General features: G+C 38.0%; 1 protein-coding gene across 5 annotated transcripts in view; it reads left to right on the forward strand.

The window, feature by feature from the left end:
• The window catches only part of CNKSR2 (connector enhancer of kinase suppressor of Ras 2), a 370,061-nt gene that overhangs the window by 288,146 nt on the left and 59,854 nt on the right, over positions 1-22,061 (forward strand). For all 5 annotated transcript variants that reach the window (XM_030574665.1, XM_030574679.1, XM_030574688.1 and 2 more), the window contains 3 exons: positions 9,059-9,126; positions 16,564-16,664; positions 18,678-19,212. In XM_030574665.1, coding sequence (XP_030430525.1) covers positions 9,059-9,126; positions 16,564-16,664; positions 18,678-19,212 — 704 coding nt within the window. The remainder of the gene's footprint in view (positions 1-9,058; positions 9,127-16,563; positions 16,665-18,677; positions 19,213-22,061) is intronic.

Consider the following 22,061-nt stretch of genomic DNA (forward strand, 5'->3'; position numbering starts at 1 on the left):
TGACCAGAAAATAGATTAAAGTTTTACGTTAATGTTTACTTTTACTTTAAAGTGGATATAGGATAAAATTTTCAAGTCTCATTTTCAAAATTTGTTTATAAGACTTTGTTTTTGCTCTTCATTGTGTTACATAATTCCATCAGGCTAGCCACTAATAATGCATTTTACTATGTACTGAACAAAATACCATAAGAACTAATGAAATCCTGAAAATACAATGAGTATTAAACATAAGTAAAATCTGTGTCAGTAGATCAACACTTAGTATAGAGATATTCAAGGTTTTGGGTGGTAAAAATACATAACTATGTAATAAACAGAAAGTGCACACCAGTGTGACCTTTGAAAAATGGTTACATGGGTCTGTGACTAATCAGTTAATTTGATTTTTTTAACTCTACATCATGACTTACATTTAGCAGGTCACAAATTAAATAAACCAACAAATACACACACACACTGGACTAAAATCTGATCTCAGTTAGACAAATGTAAATCTGAGGTAGTGGCCCTACTCCACCAATATAACCGAGATCAGAATCTAGCCCTGCGATGTTAAAATTTCTCTTTGTTTAAAGCATCAAAAAATAATTATCCCTAGTCCCAAGCTCTGGTTCATTTCCAAAAACACTGACTTCACACAATTAACTTTTTTTTTTTTTAAAAAGGTGATTACTAAAGAATAAATCTTTTAAGTTCAGAGATAGCATAAGAAAGTATTTAAAGGTATTTGTTGCATCCTACTCTAGTCTTAGAAATATTCACTCAAACTTTAAGAATTAGACAGTTGTGAGCAGGGTCCCAGTGTGAACCAGCTATAGTCACTCAGTTCGGGTGAACTGCAAAGAATGGGGCAGACAATCCTCATAGAGCTGGTGGATATTCCAATACTTAGATTCATCAAGCCAGCATAAAACAGTTTCTTTATTACCTTACTGGTTACTCAGAAATCCAAACAACACAATTCCCTTAAAGTGATCCAACCTCAGGCCTCCATCCAAGTACCCATTTCAAATATGATGAAAATTTCTGTAAATCTTATTTCATCATATAAAAGGAAAAGTTTTACCATTCCCAAACACATTACCTCCCGGGTTAATGAATGTTTCAGATCTTACCCAAATACACGTTACAGCCAATTCTTATTAACTAAACTAACATTTATTAAAAAACAAGAGAGAGAGACTATGGTTAAAAGATCAATATACATACAGACATGAGTTCAGTTCATTGAGGTTCAGATTCATAGCCTAGATGGTGAGCTTTGTAGTTACAAAGAATTCTTTCAGAAATAGTTCATAGGTGTAGTTCAATGTCCAAATATCATATTCAGGGCATACCAACGTAACTGGGACCTCAGTTTTGTGACTCAGACTTCCCCTGATGAAGCCTAAGCCGATCTAAGATGACAAAACCAGGACCCAAGGATCTTTTGTATAATTTCATGTCTTTTGACAAGTTGGAATTCCCCAGGGAACAAAAGGTAATCAGGATTACTTTGAAGGAGGTCCATCACCAGTACTTAGCTATACGAATTAACATAAGGCCATTTGCTTGTTCTCCCAGGTTTACAATTCATTTAAATGCTAGAATGTTCTTTTGATCTCTGAATGATCAGAATGCAGCATAGACAGGGACTGTTGATTACATCCTTGACCCTACTCATACATATGTAAATACACAAAAACACAAACATCTCCCCACATGTCTTTTGAGGGTTATTTAGTCTGCAGGATGTTTAACCCTTTCTAGCCATGAGTGACAACAGTATTAACAAATTCTGAACCATTTTGATTTCACAAAATGGTTCCGTCGTTTTCTGTTAGTTTTTATTGTCAAGTTTCTGACAACCACTTTCATTGTGCAGTCCTTTCAGCGCTGTTTGTACCATGTTACTGGAGGCAGAAGAGAAGGGCAGGAATCTACTAAAAGCATAGCCTTATTGAAAGGAAGATGTGTTTTCCGGTAGTTAAATTCCTTCAATAATTATTTATAAAAAGAATTATTTGCTATTTAATTGTACTTATGTATACAGGATATAGGAATTATATATTTATGTGCATGCACACATATATGTGCCGTATGGATTTTGGACTATATAGTCTTGTTACTGCTCAGATGATCATGTTGATTTTATGAGGCCTAAATTTCCATGTAATCCTGGCAACTTCTGTGTTTTGTGATCATTGTTCTGCTATTTGGTGTAGTGAATATGTATTTCCTAACCTGATCCGTTACTTCAAGGGACACTATCTTTCTAAGGTTGGCAAGCTCGGAATTTACCCTTCTCTTTCTAAAACACATCTGCTTTTGAAAATGATCAGTCCCATCAACATTAAAATCTGGGCTGGGCTGGGAGATGTAGAGACAATAAACCTGCAGTGGGAGAGTGTTCAGAGAACCTATTTGCTCATCCCACTGTGTCTCCATTCAGTCATCTCCGTTTTTGTGAACAGGCAGAGTATTGACATTTATAAGCATCTCCTTTCCAAAGGCACCCTTCTGTCAATCGAAACAAAGGTGAGAAGTCTAATTTCAGTCTGATACTATGAGAACAATGAACGTAAGAACAGCCATACTGGGTCAGACCAAAGGTCCATCTAGCCCAGCATCCTGTCTTCTGACAGTGGCCAGTGTTAGGTGCCCCAAAGGGGATGAACAGAACAGGTAATCATCAAGTGATCCATCCCTTGTCGCCCATTCCCGGCTTCTGGCAAACAGAGGCTAGGGACACCATCCCTGCCCATCCTGACTAATAGCCATTGATGGACCTATCCTCCATGAATTTATCTAGCTCTTTTTTGAACCCTATTATAGTCTTGACCTTTGACTGATGATATTGTGAAGAGTTCCACAGATTGACTGTGCACTGTGTGAAGAAATACTTCCTTTTATTTGTTTTAAACCTGCTGCCTATTAATTTCATTTGGTGACCCCCTAGTTCTTGTGTTATAAGAAGGAGTAAATAACACTTCCTTATTTACTTTCTCCACACCAGTCATAATTTTATAGCCCTCAGTCATATCCTCCCTTAGTCGTTTCTTTTCCTAGCTGAAAAGTCCCGGTCTTATTAATCTCTCCTCAGACGGAAACCATTCCATATCCCTAATCATTTTTGTTGCCCTTTTCTGAACCTTTTCCAATTACAATGCATCTTTTTTGAGATGGGGTAACCACATCTGCACGCAGTATTCAAGATGTGGGCATACCGTGGATTTATATAGAGGCAGTATGATATTTTCTGCCTTATCTATCCCTTTCTTAATGATTCCCAATATTCTGTTCACTTTTTTGACAGCTGCTGCAGATTGAGTGGATGTTTTCAGAGAACAATCCACAATGACTCCAAGATCTCTTTCTTGAGTGGTAACAGCTAATTTAGATGCCATCGTTTTATATATATAGTTGGTATTATGTTTTCCAATGTGCATTACTTTGCATTTATGAACACTGAATTTCATCTGCCATTTTGATTCCCAGTCACCAAGTTTTGAGAGATCCTTTTGTAGCTCTTCACAGTCTGCCTGGGACTTAACTATGCTGAGTAGTTTGTGTATCATCTGCAAATTTTGCCATTGAAATATTTATCCCCTTTTTCCAGATCATTTATGAATATGTTGACTAAGACTGGTCACAGTACAGACCCCTGGAAGACAGCATTATTTACTTCTTTCCATTTTGAAAACTGACCATTTATTCCTACCCTTTGTTTCCTATCTTTAAGCAGTTACTAATCCATGAGATGACCTTCCCTCTTATCCCATAGCAGCTTACTTTGCTAAAGAGCCTTTGAGGGACTTTGTCAAAGGCTTTCTGAAAATCTTAGTATACTATATTCCCCCTTGTCCTTATGCTTGTTGACCCCCTCAAAGAATTCTAGCAGACTGATGAGGCATGATTTCCCTTTACAAAAACCATGTTGACTTTTCCACAACAAATTATGTTAATCTATGTGTCTGACAGTTTTGTTCTTGACTATAGTTTCAACCAGTTTGCCCGGTACTGTAGTCATGCTTACTGGCCTTTAATTGCCAGGATCACCTCTGAAACACTTTTTAAAAATTGGCATCACATTAGCTATCCTTCAGTCATTTGATACAGAAGCTGATTTAAATGATAGGTTACAGACTACAGTTAGTGGTTCTGCAATTGCACATTTGACTTCCTTCATAACTCTTGGGTGAATACCGTCTGGTTCTGGTCACTTATTATTGTTTAGTTGATCAGTTTGTTCCAAAACTTCCTCTAATGACTCCTCAATCTGGGACAGTTCCTCAGAATTGTCACCTAAAAAGAATGACTTGGGTTTGGGAATCTCCTTCACATCTTCAGCTGTGAAGACCAATGCAAAGAATTAGTTTAGTTTCTCCGCCATGTCTTTATCGTCCTTGAGTGCTCCTTTAGCATCTCAATCATACAGTGGCCCCGCTGGTTGTTTAGCAGCCTTCCTGTTCTGATGTTCTTAAACAATTTGCTGTTACTTTTTGAGTCTTTGACTAGCTGTTCTTCAAATTCTTTTTTGGCCTTCCTAATTATATTTTTACACTTCATTTGCCAGAGTTTATGTGTCTTTCTATTTTCCCCATTTTTTAAAGCATGCCTTTTTGCCTCTCACTGCTTCTTTTACATTGTTGTTTAGCCATAGTATCACTTTTTTGGTTCTCTTACTATGTTTTTTAATTTGGGGTACACATTTAACTTGAGTCTCTATTATGATGTCTTTTAAAAAGTTTCCATGCAGCTTGCAGGGATTTCACTTTTGGTGCTGTACCTTTTAATTTCTGTTTCACTAACCTGATTTTTATGTAGTTCCCCTTTCTGAAATTAAATGCTACAATGTTGGGCTGCTGTGATGTTTTCCCCCATCACAGAGATGTTAAATTAAATTATATTATGGTCACTGTTATCAGGGAGTCAGTATATATTCACCTCTTGGACAAGATCCTGTGCTCTACTTCAGATTAAATCAAGAATTGCCTCTCCTCTTGTGGGTTATAGGACTAGCTGCTTCAAGAAGCAGTCATTTAAGGTTCCATTCTTTAAGCCTCCAATAAATTTCCAGTAACATCGATAGTATCTTTAGATTCTGTTTAGTGTGCAACAGGTTACCAGTGTCACTTAGATCCTTGGGGCTATCTGAGTTGCCATGCAGCAAGCCTGTCTTGCAGCTGCAAGCCTGTGATGGGGAGAACTTGACACCTTCCAGAAATATTATGTTGCCTCTTGTATATGTCGAGGCAGAAAATTATTTTGATGTCTGTCTCTAGTTATATACAGTATACTCCTAATTATCTGAATACCAAGGGGGACATGGATTTTATTCAGATAATCAGGAGTTCAGATAACAGAGCAAATAGGAGCCATTCGGCCTTTTAGTCCTCCTCCTCGCAGTTTTGGCCAGGAGGATGTCTGCTCTGCCCCACCTAGACTACAGTCTCCCCATCCAATCTCTACACCTTGTGCCTGCAGGGATCGGATATCGCTGGCCCTGCAGCAGCACCCTCTGCTGCTCCTTTGTCATGACCTGCACATTCACTCCTGCGCAGAAGCCACATTCACACCTGTGCTGCTGCAGAAGCCACGGCCAAGGCTTTCTCCTCCTTCTCTTCCTTACAGTCCTGGTTGGGGGTCTCTGCTGTATTATACAAACCTCTGCATTATTCAAATCCCTTCCTTGTCCCCCAGCATGAGACACATGGATGTATATGTTGTTTATCTTCACTTGGCCTTGAGGAACAAGATGGTTGCAAATATCAATGATACTGTATTTATTCTTTATAGCAAACAATACTTTTTGTAATTCTCACAAAACAATTAAAGTGGACACCCTAAAAGCTTTGTGAGTGCTGAGTAGCATCTTAGCCTCCTGCATTTCAGAAGAAAGATTGGTTACCAAGACACAGTATACCAACCAACCAAGGTTTGAGTCTTTCAATGCACTCACCAATTTTTCAGATTCTTTTCAAGAATATTTGCACTATATCTTTTCATACTAGTAACAGGAAACTCTTGCACCATAACAACATAGATATGTGAGGTCTCCTGTACCAGTGAATGCTAATCATCTTATTGCTTTAACAACTCTAAGAATTTAATCTTTATGCTGTAATATTTTATTCCTCTTCTGTTCTTCAGAAGGTTTTTATAACTTCCGTGACATTCCATATCATCCTCATATGTTTCCAACTTCAGTCACTCTACCCATTGCTTATGCATGCATTAAAAAATGTTCTGATCTTCGTTATGAAACCTACCATATCTAAAGAAGCTATGCGGGGGCATTCCATGTTACATGCAATCAGGATGGGTGCAAAGATGTTTCGAGCCCAAGGCAAAACTTCCATCTTGTGCCCCTCCCCCCTGCCCTGAGGCGCACCCCCCCAGCCCCATGGCAGCTCCCTCTGCCCCACTCACCTCACCTCTGCTCTGCCTCCTCCCCAAGCATGCCGTCACCACCCACTTCTCCCGCCTCCCAGACTTGCGGTACCAATCAGCTGTTTGGCGCCACAAACCTGGGAGGGAGAGAAGCAGAGCAAGGTGGCGTGCTCAGGGGAGGAGGCGGAACAGAGGTGAGTTGGGGCGGGGAGCGGTTCCCCTGCATGCCGCAACCCCCCTTACTTGCTGCAGGCGGCCCTCCCTGTGCCCCCCTGCCCCAGGTCCCTCCACCTAAATGACGACGATGACCGGGGCAGCGAAGATGTGGTCACCGCTGAAGGACTGGAAATGCCGCCTCCCAAATGCTAGCACTCTAGGCAACCACCTAGGTCACCTAATGGATTGCACCGGCCCTGCATGCAATGTCATTTATTACATTGTTAAATATGCTTCAGAAGCTAATGCAGTCATTCTTTTAGCATCTGAATTTACAAGCCACTCACGAGAAAATGGTGCTTGAACATTCTGCCATATTGGGGCATACCGCAAAGATTAGTTATTTATTCCATATTGTATGCATATCTGGCTTAGATAGTATTCCAGATGATGGGACAGATAATCAACTACTGTAAATTATTAACTGTTAGTTCTTCTATAGCTATTTTATAAATTATTCTGTAACTTTGTTAGTTAATGCACATTTTATGAGATTGTCCGATAGCAATTTTCAGGATATAGCATTTTCTGACAACAAAATTACCTATTAAAATGAAGTTTATACTATTTGATTACAAAACCCAGTAATTTGCGAAAGGTAACCAAGTCATTAGTGCAAATTAACATAACAAAACATTAAGTTAATTGAGTGCCAGAAGGATTTTATTGTCTCTTGGATTTAGGATAAAATAAGGTCTTGCTAAAAGAAAAACCATATTATCTTTAGTATCTAGTATTCTGAGATCATAAAGCCTTTCCAGAAATATTTCACTGGGTTATGTTTTTTTGTTTGTTTTGTTTTTTTTCTTAGTGCACATTGGCTGCATTTAGTAGTAGTAAACTGTGAACTGAAGTAAAAACCATGGATAATGCCTCACTGCCGTGCTTTTAACATATTTTAGGTTGGTCTTTGTGAAGAACTTAATGTAAAGCTTCAATAGTTTTTTCAAAGGATGCTTCTCTCTTCTGATTTAAGACGTGAACAGTTCTGTGGGGCAGGGTTAGTTGGTTTGTTTTTGTTTGCTTTTGCTTTAAGACTCTGGTTTTTTAATAAATGTATGGCAGCTATTAACTATTATAATTTTATTTTATTCTGATTCGCTTGTCTTCTCTCCTCCCTGTGGTAACATTAATTAGATGTTCATTTGAGATGTTCTGTAGTCACAGCAACAGTAACTTCGCAGCTAGCTACTGTTATTCCTAATGTAAAGTGATTTATGTTTCTTGTACATGATTTCAACTGTCAAAGGACAATGCTGTGGTCCTTTTGAAGGAGAGCTTCAGCACATCGTGATCTGATGTATGGTTAACATCTGCTGAAATGCCTTGGAAACTGTTATTTGGAAACAATTGCAAAAGATGCTATACCTCACTTATCAAGAAAATATTCTATTTCCTTATATACAGTGTGAAAAGGAGGCATAGCAGGCTCCGAAACAGGAATATTAGCAGAATACGTTCTTCAAGTAAGAACAGAGTTAACACTGGTGGTCCCTCTCATTTTGTTTTATATTTAAGCATTAAAATTGCTGTTCATTAGCTTGGCAAGCAAGAGTTCTATAACCCTGGCAGTGGAATTTTTTTAGAAATAATTCCAGATTTACCTATGGGAGGTTGTCACGTTGGTTTAAAGCCTCAGCGATGGAGTAGTTGATTCAGTGTGAGCAGTGGGATAACGAACACACTGAGGGCCCCATGGGTGAATGAGGGGAGGTTGAAGCAGTGCGTTGCTACAGGCAGTTAAATGCATGTTTGACAATGACAGCATTGCTAGAAGAAAATAATAGAGGTGCATTTTTTTTTAATTCATGCAGTTTATGGATGTGTTTTTTCAGGTCTAAATAGAAGTTAGAACTTTAAATGTGAATTGTGTTTTGATACAACTACCTTTCACTCCCTCTGCTTCCCCAACACACACAAAACAGGTTCTGGTGTGCTTCCTTCTCTTTATACTATATACTGTAGGTAAGCTTTACAACACATAATGGCATAATTAAACCCCCTCATCTGTTCAGAAGTGAACCTGTTCTTTTGTCTACTGGGTTTGATCTTTTTCCCTGCTAGGATGCCAAATCAGGCCTGAAAATGTTGCTTAAATCTCTGTAAAACAGTGTGTGTTCTTGAGAAATCAGAACAGTGGGAGTATTGGTAGGGTGACATATCTATGAGCACCAGATTTAATAGGGCTTTGATTATCGTAAAAGTCTTTATTTTATAGATGTTTGACATATTCAGTCAAGGTTTTCCTTTTGAAACAGAAACTTTGGTTTGGAAACAATTGTTCAACAGCAAAATTATAGCTCTTTGAAGACACCATGAATAGAAATATCAAAGAAACCAGTTGCCTTATATATAAAATATCATTGTCATGTATCTCTTGCAGATGGTTTATAATCTTTTAAAAGTAGCAAAGCCCCAAAAATTAACATGTTAAATTAGCATCACTTTTTTTTTAATATTATTTCAGATGGCTAAACAGAATTAACATGCTTGCTGCTGGCTGTGCAGAAAGAGAGAGGATCAAACAAGAGCAAGGTACTGTGGTATTATTTTGTTTACTTCATTTAGCTTCCCTTAGGGTTGCCAGGCCTCCAGGATTGTCCTAGAGTCTCCAGGAATTATAGATTAATCTTTAATTAAAGATTATGTCTTGTGATGAAATTCCACGATTACATCCAACCAAATTTGGCAACCCTAGCTCACCTTCTCAGCTGAACTAGTCTTTATATTTTTCTCTGTGTCCCATCATCTAAGAAAAATTCATAAATGGGATTCACAGCTGTTGGGGAGTTGTTTGTTTGTTTTTCTTCACTCACAAGCAAAATCCTTTCAACAAGGTTGAAGCTTCTTTCTTCTCAAGCCTGTTCACTTAGGGTATGTCTACACCACCAGGACTATGGTGTCACAGTTATGGCATTGCACCTATGCCACAGTAGAGCCTTAGTGTGTACATGCTACCTACTTTGACAGAATGGCTTTTTCCACCAATGTAATTAATCTCCTCTCCAAGAGGTGGTAGGTATGTAGAAAAAAGAATCCTTCTGAAGACCTAGCCCCACAGCAACCACCACAGTAGTTAGGTCAGCCTATATATGATGTTTGGTGCAAAAATTTTCATAGCCCTGAGTGCCGTAGTTGGGTTGATCTATTTTTTAAATGTAGACAAGGGCTTAATTTGCTTACCCTTAAAGACTTTTAAGTTTAGGGCTAATGTAGTGTTTTATGACTTCTGCCGTTTCCACTAGACAGAGCTGGGCATAGAAATCTACCAACTTATCTTAAACAGCACATTACATTAAAGGCAGATTTACACTACCAGTATTTTCCCCATGTGCTGTTGCAGTGTGCTGGCCTGTTAGCTTTGATGCTCAGGCTCTGCTGAGCAGCCAGTGTGATCTCTGGCACAAGAGTGAACAGCTCAATAGTGTGAGAGGTAGCACGTTCTAGTAGACTAAACATAGTTCTGAGGAAAAGGAACTTCCATGTTCTAATCCTGTCTCATGCTGATTGCCTTGTGGCATTGGCCAAGCCATTTAACTTTTCCACCTTCGTTTCCCCATATGTTAAAAGGGACATTAAAATATTTACCTTCCTTGCAAGATTAATTAGTTGGTATTTTAAAATGCTCTTTAAGTGCTAACACTAACCTGAAAGCACACACAGCTTCCAGTAGCTGTAGATCAAGCTCTGTTGTACTGAGAAAGGAAGGGCCTCCAGAAAAGGAAAGACGAGTGGCCTCCTTATCATAGGATCATAGACCTCAGTGTGTTGTAGACATTTTAAGCAAATTGAGGCCTCAGACGATTTAAATTGAAAATGGCTTCCAAGGTAATTAAGGTCAGCAGTGAGACTCTCTCCTCCCACTTATTCAAGAAAGACATCCCTGGCAATTCTCATGAATGTTCCTTGTTATCTCTCTAACATCATTCCCTCACATTGGTTTATTATATGGGGTAGACAATGCCCTCTGTATTTGTTTGTGTATTTAAGCAGGGCAAGAGGTATGTAGCTAGAGGGAGCTTCAATCGCACAATAATCATTCACCATAGGGTTTTTAGTTCAGTTGAGTGCCTTCGTGGAGCTTCCCTTGACTGTCAGCACAAGGGCTGTTTTGTTTCTGAATAGTGTCCTTAATTACTAGAAGCATCAGGTTAACAAAATAAAAACCATCTATGGTTTTAAGCATTTTTGCACTATATGAAACTCTAAAGCTGAAATTTCTGTGATTCGGTGGCTCTGCCGTTATTCAGCTATATGCTTAATTTTTCAAAAAGTCTTCTATTTCTATTCTATTCAGCCTTCTGCAACAAGGGATTTTAATACCATTGAAACAATTCAACAGCAATTGTCAAACCTGTTTCAATTAAGCATTGAATGGTTCTGAACGTACTGTGCATAAATATATCTCATATTCTTCAGACATGCACAAATCATTGAAGTGTGGGTGAAGTTCTGGTAAAAATGTGTCTTCAAGTGAAACCTTTATATCAATAATATCAAAATTGTTCCACATTAAATTAGTGAATATTAATGACATGATAAGGGACATCTTTGGAGACAAAGATTACTTTTTTTCCAATATTATAAAATAGGGGAGAGGAATATTTATTTTTCATACCAGTAGAGAACAGGCAGTCCTCAACTTTACGACGTTCGACTTAAGATGAACATTTCTGAATTGATACCCTGATTCGACCTACGACCATTAACCCAGAAGGTTCCCAAAGTGTGCTCTATGCACTAATTATGCCCACCATTGAAATTCTGTCACCTGCGGAGTAAAACGTGGCAATGGTTTAATATCATACAGATTTTAGGTAGCCAGAATATAATCAGTTATCCCAGGTAGGGATTAGGGCAGCACATTGATACTAACAAGCGTTCTCTTGCTAAAAAAGTCATGATACCTTTAAAAATGACGCGGTCATTTCCTCTAAAAGACACCACTTACAGCAGCAGATTTCTTTCTAGACAGCAAAATTGAAGGTTGTCAGCCAAATTTAATTTTGACTAGTGAAGTGCATAAAAGCATTGGTCAAATTATATTTTTTGCTTTATACAAATCAAACAGAAACTAGGTGGGTTGTTTGTTTTTTTAAAGAAAATTTTCTCCCATGTTGCTAAGTTTTAGCCTCAGACTAAATATTTGAGTTATAAGCCAGAAAAAACATGTGTTGCGATGGAATTGCTGACAGGAATTTCACCATAAGCAGATCCCTCAGGCTTTGCTGTAATACACATGCACATACTTGGATGCAGACACTTTTTTTTTAGTAATTTGAGAGTGACTAAGACTCAAAGACCTTGTAACTTTTTTTATTTTATTGTATTTTTTGTTCTTTCTCAGGACTTAGGCCTCTGATTACATGAAGGAAATTACTTGGGGGATTCTGTGTAGACATAACTACTTCAAGTTTGTGTTTTAATGATTCATGAAACCTGTATTCATATTCAGTTGCTTTATGAGGACACCTCTCAGCTACATGCCTGTCACAAATCAAGACAGGCAAAATCATTCCAGGAAAACTGGCTTGTTATAAAAGCAACCAAAAATTATTAGCACTTAAAAGTACACCAAAACCAAAGGGAAATACAGTTTATAGTAAGATCTTTTTTTCCTTTAAAAAGTAAATAGCTTCTCTTGTATCTTTTATGCCCTTAAATATGGTATTAGAGTACAGTATATTTTTAATTGGATAGTACATTGATCAACCCAATAAAATCTGTTAAGTAAGGGCTATGTGATGTATGAACTTCAGAACTGAATTAGCAAAAGGTTGAAAATATCTAACAGCTTATATGTTACAGCAAGAACCACTCTTTATCAATATATCAAAGGGGAATAGAACCATGTAATGTACTTCTTTGGACCTATATTTGGTGAAGGTGGTAGAACTGCCAACAAAAAACTATAGATAAGCTATTCTACCATGCTGTACTGCCTAAATACCAGGTGCTGATACAGAGAAAAACTGAGTGGTGATATATAACCACTGGTCAAAGTTGCACTTCACATGAAAGTGGCCAAGTTGTTTAACTAAATTGATGTGGCAGTCAGTGGGTGTGCAAAATAATTGTCACTTTCACGCATCTTGTATTATTATGTGGAGGCCAAACTCAGGGAGTAGTGGCCATGTATAATGTGGCTGAGTTTTGCTCCAAGAATGTTTGGGATGGTGCGTATGTAAGCTACAATCTCTGCTTTATCTTGAACTCTTAGTCCGGGAGTATAATGCAGTAAAATCTCGTTAGTGGACAGGGTAGTGATAGAAAGCTAAGGGAGATGTCATTTGATTTGTAAAAATCTACAGAATCATAATTTCAATGGTGTCATCCTGTGTGGCATGGCAGGAGGGACTCACTGTCCCCTGGCTCCCAGCTCCAGGTCATTCAGTTGGTGGAAATTTTGATAATATAAAATCATCAGAAATGAGTCAAATTGGGTATCATTTGAAAGCCCTTTTTCTCCCAAACACAATGGTGCCAAGTGTGACAAATCTAGAACATTGATATATGTAGATATATATTCATGCATTAAAACTCAACTCTTTTTGAATTATTCTTTAACACAGGTATGCAGTGCTCACATAAAAAAAGACATTCATCTTCAGTAATTCTAAGGAAGCATGCCTTGTCATGGAGGACTGAAAAGATTTCTTTATCAAAGACATCATCAGTGTCATCTCTGCCTATAGCACCACTACTAGACATGTCACATTGATAGTCATCCACACCACATTCACACATCCCTGTGCAAGGCAGGCTGCTGGCCAGACATTTGCAGGGTAGTGAGGATTTGGTCTTTGCACCCCACTATTTGATTAGCTGAAGGATTGATTTGGGAGTGCCTAGTATTTCACACATAACTGGTGTGGTCACAGTCCATCTTCCCAGACCTAAGGGGAGAGTAATTTTGGATGCATTTGATAATCCTGAAACCATCCTATTGCTTGATAATTTGCCCGCTTGATAGCGGGCATAAATTCACCCCCTTGTTGGTGGCAATTTTTTTCCATCTGTCTGCTTCTTGGACAACATCTGCCAACATAGCTCTATAAGTGTCCTAATAGTGGTCTTCAAATAGTAAACTCGGCATATGAACACCTCTGGTGCATTTATGACCTAATCAGTGACTCTCTCAGGTTTTCCGAGCAACATCAGAGTGAGGAGAGAGTCTTCGAAGGCTGAATCAAATGCCAAGATAATTTAGTCTTTCCAGCCAACCTTACAGTAGTGTCACATCTAGAAAGAGCATGGAAACCTGGCAGTGTGGTGGCTTATAATGGTCCGAGCGGTATGAATACATCTCTGAGGGATATGCAGTGATTCTGGTCCCCAGCAGTAGTCACCAAAACAGAATCTTGCAGAAAGTCTTGGTTAGCACCTCACAGAGAGCACTGGAACATCTTTGTCTTGTGCAAAGATCCAGAGTTTAGAAGCATCTCCCTCTGTGGTATTGATGGCATGCAAGATATTTTTAGAGTCAGCTTCCTCATGAAAACTAGAAAACTGAACAGTTTAAGGCAGCAGTTTCATTATACCATGCAATGATGAAATTCCTTGAGCAATTCTTCACATGCTGGATCATTTTTCCTGCAAGGTATGGAGTTAACTCATCCTTCATACGAGTATGAAACAGTAGCTTCTTCATTGTGATATTGGAAATGTTCATGGAGATAATGAATTTGTATGGGGCCAGCGCAATACTATGGAGTCTCCTCTTTCTGGTAATATTTTTAATTGATTCCTCTGCATATGTGTCAAACATGAAGTGGACTTTGTCATAGGTCCAGTATTTTCTCTGTAGGCACGTAATGAAGTGTTCAGCCACATCTTGGCAGGTGTTAACAGTTTCTGGTTTATTGAGAGCTTGTACCTCAGCCATGCCATCTATGATTGTTACCCTGAAAGTCCTTTGCTGGCATGAGATACCAGTCACATTGTCAGTAGGTGCTGGCTTAGGAAGGCTGTGCAAGATGTGCATTAGTTAGCTTTTCACGTGACAATATGCATTGTTCAGCCACATTCAAACATAGATTGTGATACCACAGATAATTTGTCCTTTCTGAAAGTCTCACACAGATCAACTCACACTGAGATCCGGATCAGGAGATGAGCAAGCAACCTATCTGTGGTTAGCTCTGTAGTAGTCTCTGCCACCTTAAATCTGACTTTCCTTTTTGCATTCGAGCTTTAGTCTGTTCTTCTTGATTGGAGCCCATAAACTGACAGAGCCTTGGGTAATTCTTTGAGTTGCAAAGGCTTCATGCAAGTCATGACCCAAAGTATCCATTCAACTGACATCTTTAGCTATCTCATCACTGAAGACTGGTTTCATCATGATATTAATGAGCTCCCGTCCATCAGAAACAAAGGGGTTACTAGCACATAAGCTCATTTGTAGCTTTAAAATTGCCCCTTTTTGGCATTGAAAGAGTCTAATGAGTTTAGGTGGTGCTTGGTTACTTCTGGGGAAGTCATCCCAGTCATGCATTCTCTTAACTTTACTTTCCATGCAACCTTCTCACTCAAAGTGACTGCTTCATGCAGTTTCTCACTTGTCTCATGTGTTGAAACTGTGCTTAATGAATGCCTTTGGGCTTCCAGCTTCCCACAGAAAAAGCAGGTGTGCTTCTCGAAATGCATGCCATGGGACCTAGGATAAGGTGAGTCTTACCCAGAGCTGGCACTGATCCCAGCATATTCCACATTTTCCTGTTGTTCAATGTATTTCCTCTCCAATCATGCCAAAATCAGTTTGCAGGTGGACTTCTTATAGTGTGTAAGGTGCCATCGAGCATTGTGTTTAACCAGGTCCTTCATGTTAGTATTCTCCAATGATTCAGTTACTAGTTGGTATTTCAAATGATACCCAACTTGACCCATTTCTGATTATATTGTATTATCAAAATTTCCATCAACCAGAGGACCCAGAGTGAGGGGCAGCGAGTCCCCTCTGCCATACCACAGAGGATGATACCATAGAAATTATAATTCTTTAGATTTTTACAAACTAAATGACACCTCCCTTACCTTTCTATCATTGCTTGCTCACAGAATTATACATTGCAAATGCTGTCTTTTATCATTTCTTTTTCTCTGTTGCCCACTTACCAAATACCAGACTGGTGCAAATTAGACCCTATTTTATGGCCTATTTAAGCCCAATATGCAATTTACATCACCACTAAATTTGGCCCAAGGACTTCCATGTCCATTCCACTTGCTGAATTTGGCTCATTATTTTATCAGTCACATTTTTGCTGTGATAACAAGGCAGTAGGCACCTTACCAAAGTGCTGAAGACAGAGACAGATTCCTGTCTTACCTCCCACACAACTGATTCCCACTAGAAATCACGTCAAAGAGTCTGCAGAGCTGTGAAAAATTCATGAAAAGACTATACCTGACTATGCAGGTGCTAAGATTTTTTGCTTGTTTCATATTCTTCATGTTATTAGCTAAGTTTGTTAGCGTTAATGGTGCTTCATAACTCAAGGATAACAGCGCGTTAAGATTTTTTTCATTTTTTTCTACTTGAAATATAGTTTCAACAGACTCCAAACAATTTTTGTCCTATTTTATTTAGTAAATGTTGACGTAGTAATGTTGTGTAGAGCCGAACGTTTTATAGAGTACTATGGATATTTTGTACAAATGCCACATTTATCATTTATATACTGTACAGTTTGTATTCCCAGTGTTTCAGTAGATTAGTTGAAGATGTAATCTGTTGAAGATGGAGTGGTAGGTTAGATCTATAAAAAATGTTTTGAGGTAGGTCTGTCTTTAGATTATAACAACTTTAAATTATTGTGGTTGTCATTTATGAAATCAGCAGTTGACAATGCTTATTTCACAGTGGTATCTGAGGTTTGTTTTGGCATTTGTTTTCTTGAAAGCTAGTGTTTATATATATATATGCATCAAGTTCATTTAATTTTTGGATCTGACATGTATACAATTTTTTAGATTACTGGAGTGAGAGTGATAAGGAAGAAGCAGACACTCCATCAACACCCAAACAAGACAGTCCACCACCCCCATATGATACATACCCACGACCTCCTTCAGTAAGTCATCTACAGTTACTTATTTGGAAATGTGTTTGGCATAAAGCATGAGTTTTGCCTACTTGAATTATTTCTTGTGAGATTAAAAAAAATCTGTAAGTATAAAACTCTGAAAAGAACAAATTTCATTATCTCAGTCCTTGATAAAATGTTTGCATTTATTTCAGGGAGGTAAAAAAAGACCATAAAATGTATTTTTAATCACGACTGGTTTCTGATCAAAATTAAGATCATGATGATTGTGTATCTTTTTAAATGTACAGTTTTCCTGAATTTCAAAACCTCCGTATGATTAGTGGTCAGGAAATAGCCCTAGCTGGAAAATAGACAAAATATTGATTAGCCTTAGGGAACAGAGGTGTATAGGTGTCATTTGTAAGGCTGGATTTTGTCCAGGGGCAGGAAAGGAAGCTGTGATTTAATAATTATGTCTTGCATAGCTACAGAGAAAAAAATCTGTTCTCTACAAGGAGAATGAAAATCAGGAAGAGAAGACTGCTATGCCATAGACTTAAAAATAAATAAACAAACAAAGAGCAAACACACAAAAATAGAACCTGATGCTCCTGAGTTAGCATGGAAGGCAACAAGGATGACATTTATGCAGCTATGGTTCAGTGAAATAGCATATTTTAAAAAAAAAATAGTGGGATGATGATGCTTTTCTCCTTTTCTCATTAAAAAAACTCCAAAGATGTTATAGTACTTTACTTTCCAGTACACTGCTTTATTGAAAACATTCATTAAACAACACAGCTTACTAATACTAGAACAGGCTCAGGGGAGCAAATTTTATATGTGACAATTAGAAATAAGAGGACAACCAGCACTGCTATCTCCACCAATGTGTACAAAATCCTGGTTTTGTGAGGACACATAACCTTGCTCACCAGACAAAGTTAGTTCAGTTACAGAATTCCTTCCATCCCCTCTTATGACACCATTTCTAGGACCACTCCACTGTACAAAACAGAACTTACTCACTCAAGTAGAAGCCCAGTTACCCTAGGTAACATTAAGAGATTCTTCCTAAACACACGATTGTGCTGTCAAGTGTAAACATCAAGCAACACCCTTTTAAGTAGCAAAATGAACTCTTAATTTCTAGAAAAGCTTCAGTAGTTATCTAACATACAAGTTCTGTCTCCAGTGACTACAGTTGTTTTTTTTATGAAAACTTGTGTATATCTATAAATTAAAACAAAAAAATTAATCTTACCCAGTTTCTTCTCCCAGCGGTTGTTAACATAAAGACAGATTATGAAGCTCAAACTCACACCGCCTTCAGAATTTTTAAGTTCTGTTGATGTACTAAGAAACAGTTGACTAATGGATCTTAAAAAATGGAATAAACAAAAGTAGGAGCACAAGATAAATTTTCAAATTCCTGGTTTCAGAGGTGTATAAGTTATCTGAGTGCAAAATGTTGGATTGGAGCATATAGGGGAAGTATTTTTTTTCCTGGCTATATAATTTAGAGGACATTTTTATGTAAATTTTCCAAACCATTCACCTTTGCACTGAGTCCAACCACTGAAAACTTCATCCCAAAGAAATTTCTTTAAGGAGTTACATGCATCTAAATAAGGTTGCAGTGGACTTTGGCTGTCATCTGAAGATAGTACTCACGAGCTAATATAGGGCCAGATTCTGCCACCCTTGTACATGCTCGATAGTGTTTTACTCTGAATAATGTGAGTAATCCCGTGGAGTCTATGGGGCTGTTCTGCAGAGTAAGGAGCATTCAACGTGAGTAAGAATCTTATCCACAGTAATTATGTTTGTGTGTGTTTGTGTGTGTGTATGTGTACGGTATATTTACATATATATATATATATATTTATTTATATGCAGAGACAAAATATGACCATAGGAGACAAAACTAGTTAATCTGGTAATACATACCTCATCCTTACAGTGAATACCATCATGATAATATGACACCTGCGTATTTATTATTAGTAGATGTGAATGTATTTTAATCTAAAAACTACTTTAATATTCATTTTGTAGATGAGCTGTGCAAGCCCTTTTGTGGAACCAAAACACAGCCGACTTTCATCTACAGAAACTTCCCAGTCACAGTCTTCGCATGAAGAGTTCCGTCAAGAAGCAGTAGGGAGCACCACTGAATCACCTGTACGCAAAACAGCCAGTCAGCGACGTTCCTGGCAGGATTTAATAGAGACACCACTGACAAGCTCAGGACTGCACTACCTTCAGACTCTGCCTCTTGAGGATTCAGTGTTCTCTGACTCAATTGTAATCTCTCCAGAACACAGGCGGCAGTCAACTCTTCCAACTCAAAAATGCCACCTACAGGATCACTATGGTCCATTTCCCTTGGTAGAGGGTGAGAGAAAGCAAGTGCTAAATGGGAATGGGGGCAAGCCCCGCAGTTTTACTCTGCCTCGGGATAGTGGGTTCAACCACTGCTGTCAGAACCTTTCGGTTAGTGCCTCTGATCACCAGGAAGACGTGCAACAGAAAAAGTTAGATGAGGAAGAGGAAGAAGGGAAAGCAGCAGCAGAAAACCAAGAAGATAAAAGTAAGTATTGAATATTCTCTATGGCTATTCAAGATTCCTATTTAAATAACTTACAAATTGAAAATCTTTCCCTCTTCAATTAAAACAAAAAAAAATAGTCTCTTTAATTTTCTTTTAAAATTTAACAATTTACCCTTGTTGCAGATGCAATTAAAATGACCTTTCTGATTTGTTTTTTGTACAGTTCCTTAATAACTAACAGAATGATGAGTCGTGTACCTTAGATTTCAGAACTCCCATGGTTACAGCACAGAATTACTATTTCCTTCTAGTAATTTTTAGTTAATGGCTTTTGTTTCTCTTTCCTTTCCATTTCTACTCACACTCCATCTTCACTAATACACTCATGCCTTTGAGACATATTTAGTCAGCTTTCCAGATCAGAACCTGCTCCTGTTGAAATCAATAACAAAACTCCCACTAAATTCAATAGTGCAGGACAAGGCCCTAAGTGCTTACTGTGTAGGTTGTAGAATCCTGACAAGACAGCTGAGCAGGTTGTGACTAGTTCAGAAAATAAGTAGAATATGTTTTCACCAGTTCTTCACCAGTTTCTAACATGTAATTTGAAAGATAAAAATACAAGAAACAATTTATGAAACAAGAACTTCATAGAAGATATCTACATGAATAACTGGGATAAAAATCAGCCTGAAACAGCATATTCACTTCTTTCATGGCACATTATCTCATCTTGAGATCAGTTTTTTTGTCAGAGTAATCCAAATTAACCTCTAGAACAAGGATTTCAGAGGAACCTTCTCCCCACGTGTACATACACTTGTTTCAGACTAATCCACCCCTTACGTGTTTCATGAACTATCCATGGCCATTATTTATAGAGCTTCTGACATATGTTAGCTATCAAAGTTCATTTACCAACCATCTTGAAGGGCCAGCAAACAAGGCCTCCATCAGTTAGTTATGGGGTTATGCTACAATTAAGTTATTTGTAGCAGTGAAGAAGGCAGATAACCTACCAGCCTCTTGAAGGAACTGTTGTTGCTACTAACCTGAATCCCTCAAAATGTGTAGAGGGCCTGTCAGCAGAGTTGGCATGAATAAGGAGTCTGGAAATGATAGAGGCAGAGAGATGAAAAAGAGTAAAGAAGTTTCACTTAACTACAAAACAGACAAAAAAAAAGGTATCCATTAAACTGTCACCCTAACAGTACTGCTGAATATTGGAATTAGTGTTGAATTTTTTTTGTTCTCCATGGCAGATGTGAATAGTTTTGCTCTATATTTGTTTTTAATTGATAGATACTGCATATTCTGTGATATGCATCTGGCTTTTAATTAATCCTGGTGCCATTTTTTTAAGGTAAATTGTCATTTCAACTCATCTGCAGCACCTTTCAAACATTTACATTTAATAGGGTAACATTTGTGCTACTAAAGAGTCAGAACATAAGATGTCTGATGCAGTTTGCTATGATTAAACTCCATCACCCACAGACAAAACATGTTACCCTAACTACTTTTCCCCCAGGGATTTGGTCTTCAAATGAGCTTTTAATGGTAGCAATAAAAAATGATAAAATCCTCCCAATTTATGAAAGGAAAAGAATAGCAGCACTGATATTGTTAGGGGTGGCTTAGAGACTGTGTTATTGACCTGTGTTCTTAGGTGATTGAAAGTTCAATTGCAAAGCTTTTTGTCATTGCATTTTAAACCACACAGCAATAATAAAGGGACACACCTTTGATTTATAGGCTAGAATCTGGACTACCTTCCTCCACCCCGCCCCATCCCCTGCATTTCCAGCCCCTTCTCCAAAATTGACATGTATGTTTCCATTTTGAAAGGTCTCCTTGACAAGCTCATGTTGGGGGGTTTTGGTTTGGTTTGGTTGTGTCATAATTTTAGGAAAGGAAATAATTACCAAAGAGGCAATCATTTCAGAGATGTTAATGACTAGCTAGAAGGGCTATAAAAATGTGAAGAAAAATGTGAAGAAAATATCAAATAGTATGTTGAAAAGTTTAAACTGCTTGTTGCTATGGCTACAGTGTTCTGTTTATAGTACTGGCCTTTTCCTGTGTGCAAACCAGTAGACAGACAGGATTTTATTGCCAACCTTCTTCCAAAATGTATAATCTCAGTTTCTGCGCTGTGGTGACACAAACTTGCTCATAACATTGAGTTTGCTGAGATGATGTGTGCTTTTGGGCATGTTGCACCATTGCCCCTCTTTCTCCATTGTTGTGAGAAAGCAAAAAATTGAAATTGACAAGATTCATTCTTTCAGGGCTAGCAGGGACAACAGAGAGAGAGGAAGAACAATAAACCCCAGTTTCCATATATATACAGTGTTACCTTTAGAGACAATCCAAGTTGGGATTCAGATGACCCTGTATCTTGTAATAGATTCTTTAGAGTAGTACCCTAATTAGGGTGACCAGATGTCCCCGTTTTTAAAGGGACAGTCCTGTTTTTGGGACTTTTTCTTATATAGGTGCCTATTACCCTCCACCCCCATCTTGTGTTTTCACAGTTGCTATCTAGTGACCCTAACCCTAATGAATCTCAAATAGTTATGATCTATTGGATAAATATATATGTGTTAAAGTTGAATCATTTCTGTTGATTTTGGGTAATAAATACAACTCCTTTGCAACTGTTAACATGTGAGTTAAATGTCATTGCTGGAAGTTTGTCTTTGGGGCTTTTTGTTTCATTTGTTTTTAATTTCCATCATTAAAAAATACAAAAAAAATCAACTAATTTAAAACTACAATCCCCTAACCCATGTTTTTAAAAAATGTTGTTCAGACAACTGCACACAGCTTAGGAATTCAGTGCTTTGTTTACGACCCTCAGTCAGATCATCAGCTGGTGTAAATTG

This window comes from Gopherus evgoodei, chromosome 1 (assembly GCF_007399415.2).
Source record: "Gopherus evgoodei ecotype Sinaloan lineage chromosome 1, rGopEvg1_v1.p, whole genome shotgun sequence".
In the NCBI taxonomy this organism is placed as follows: domain Eukaryota; kingdom Metazoa; phylum Chordata; order Testudines; family Testudinidae; genus Gopherus; species Gopherus evgoodei.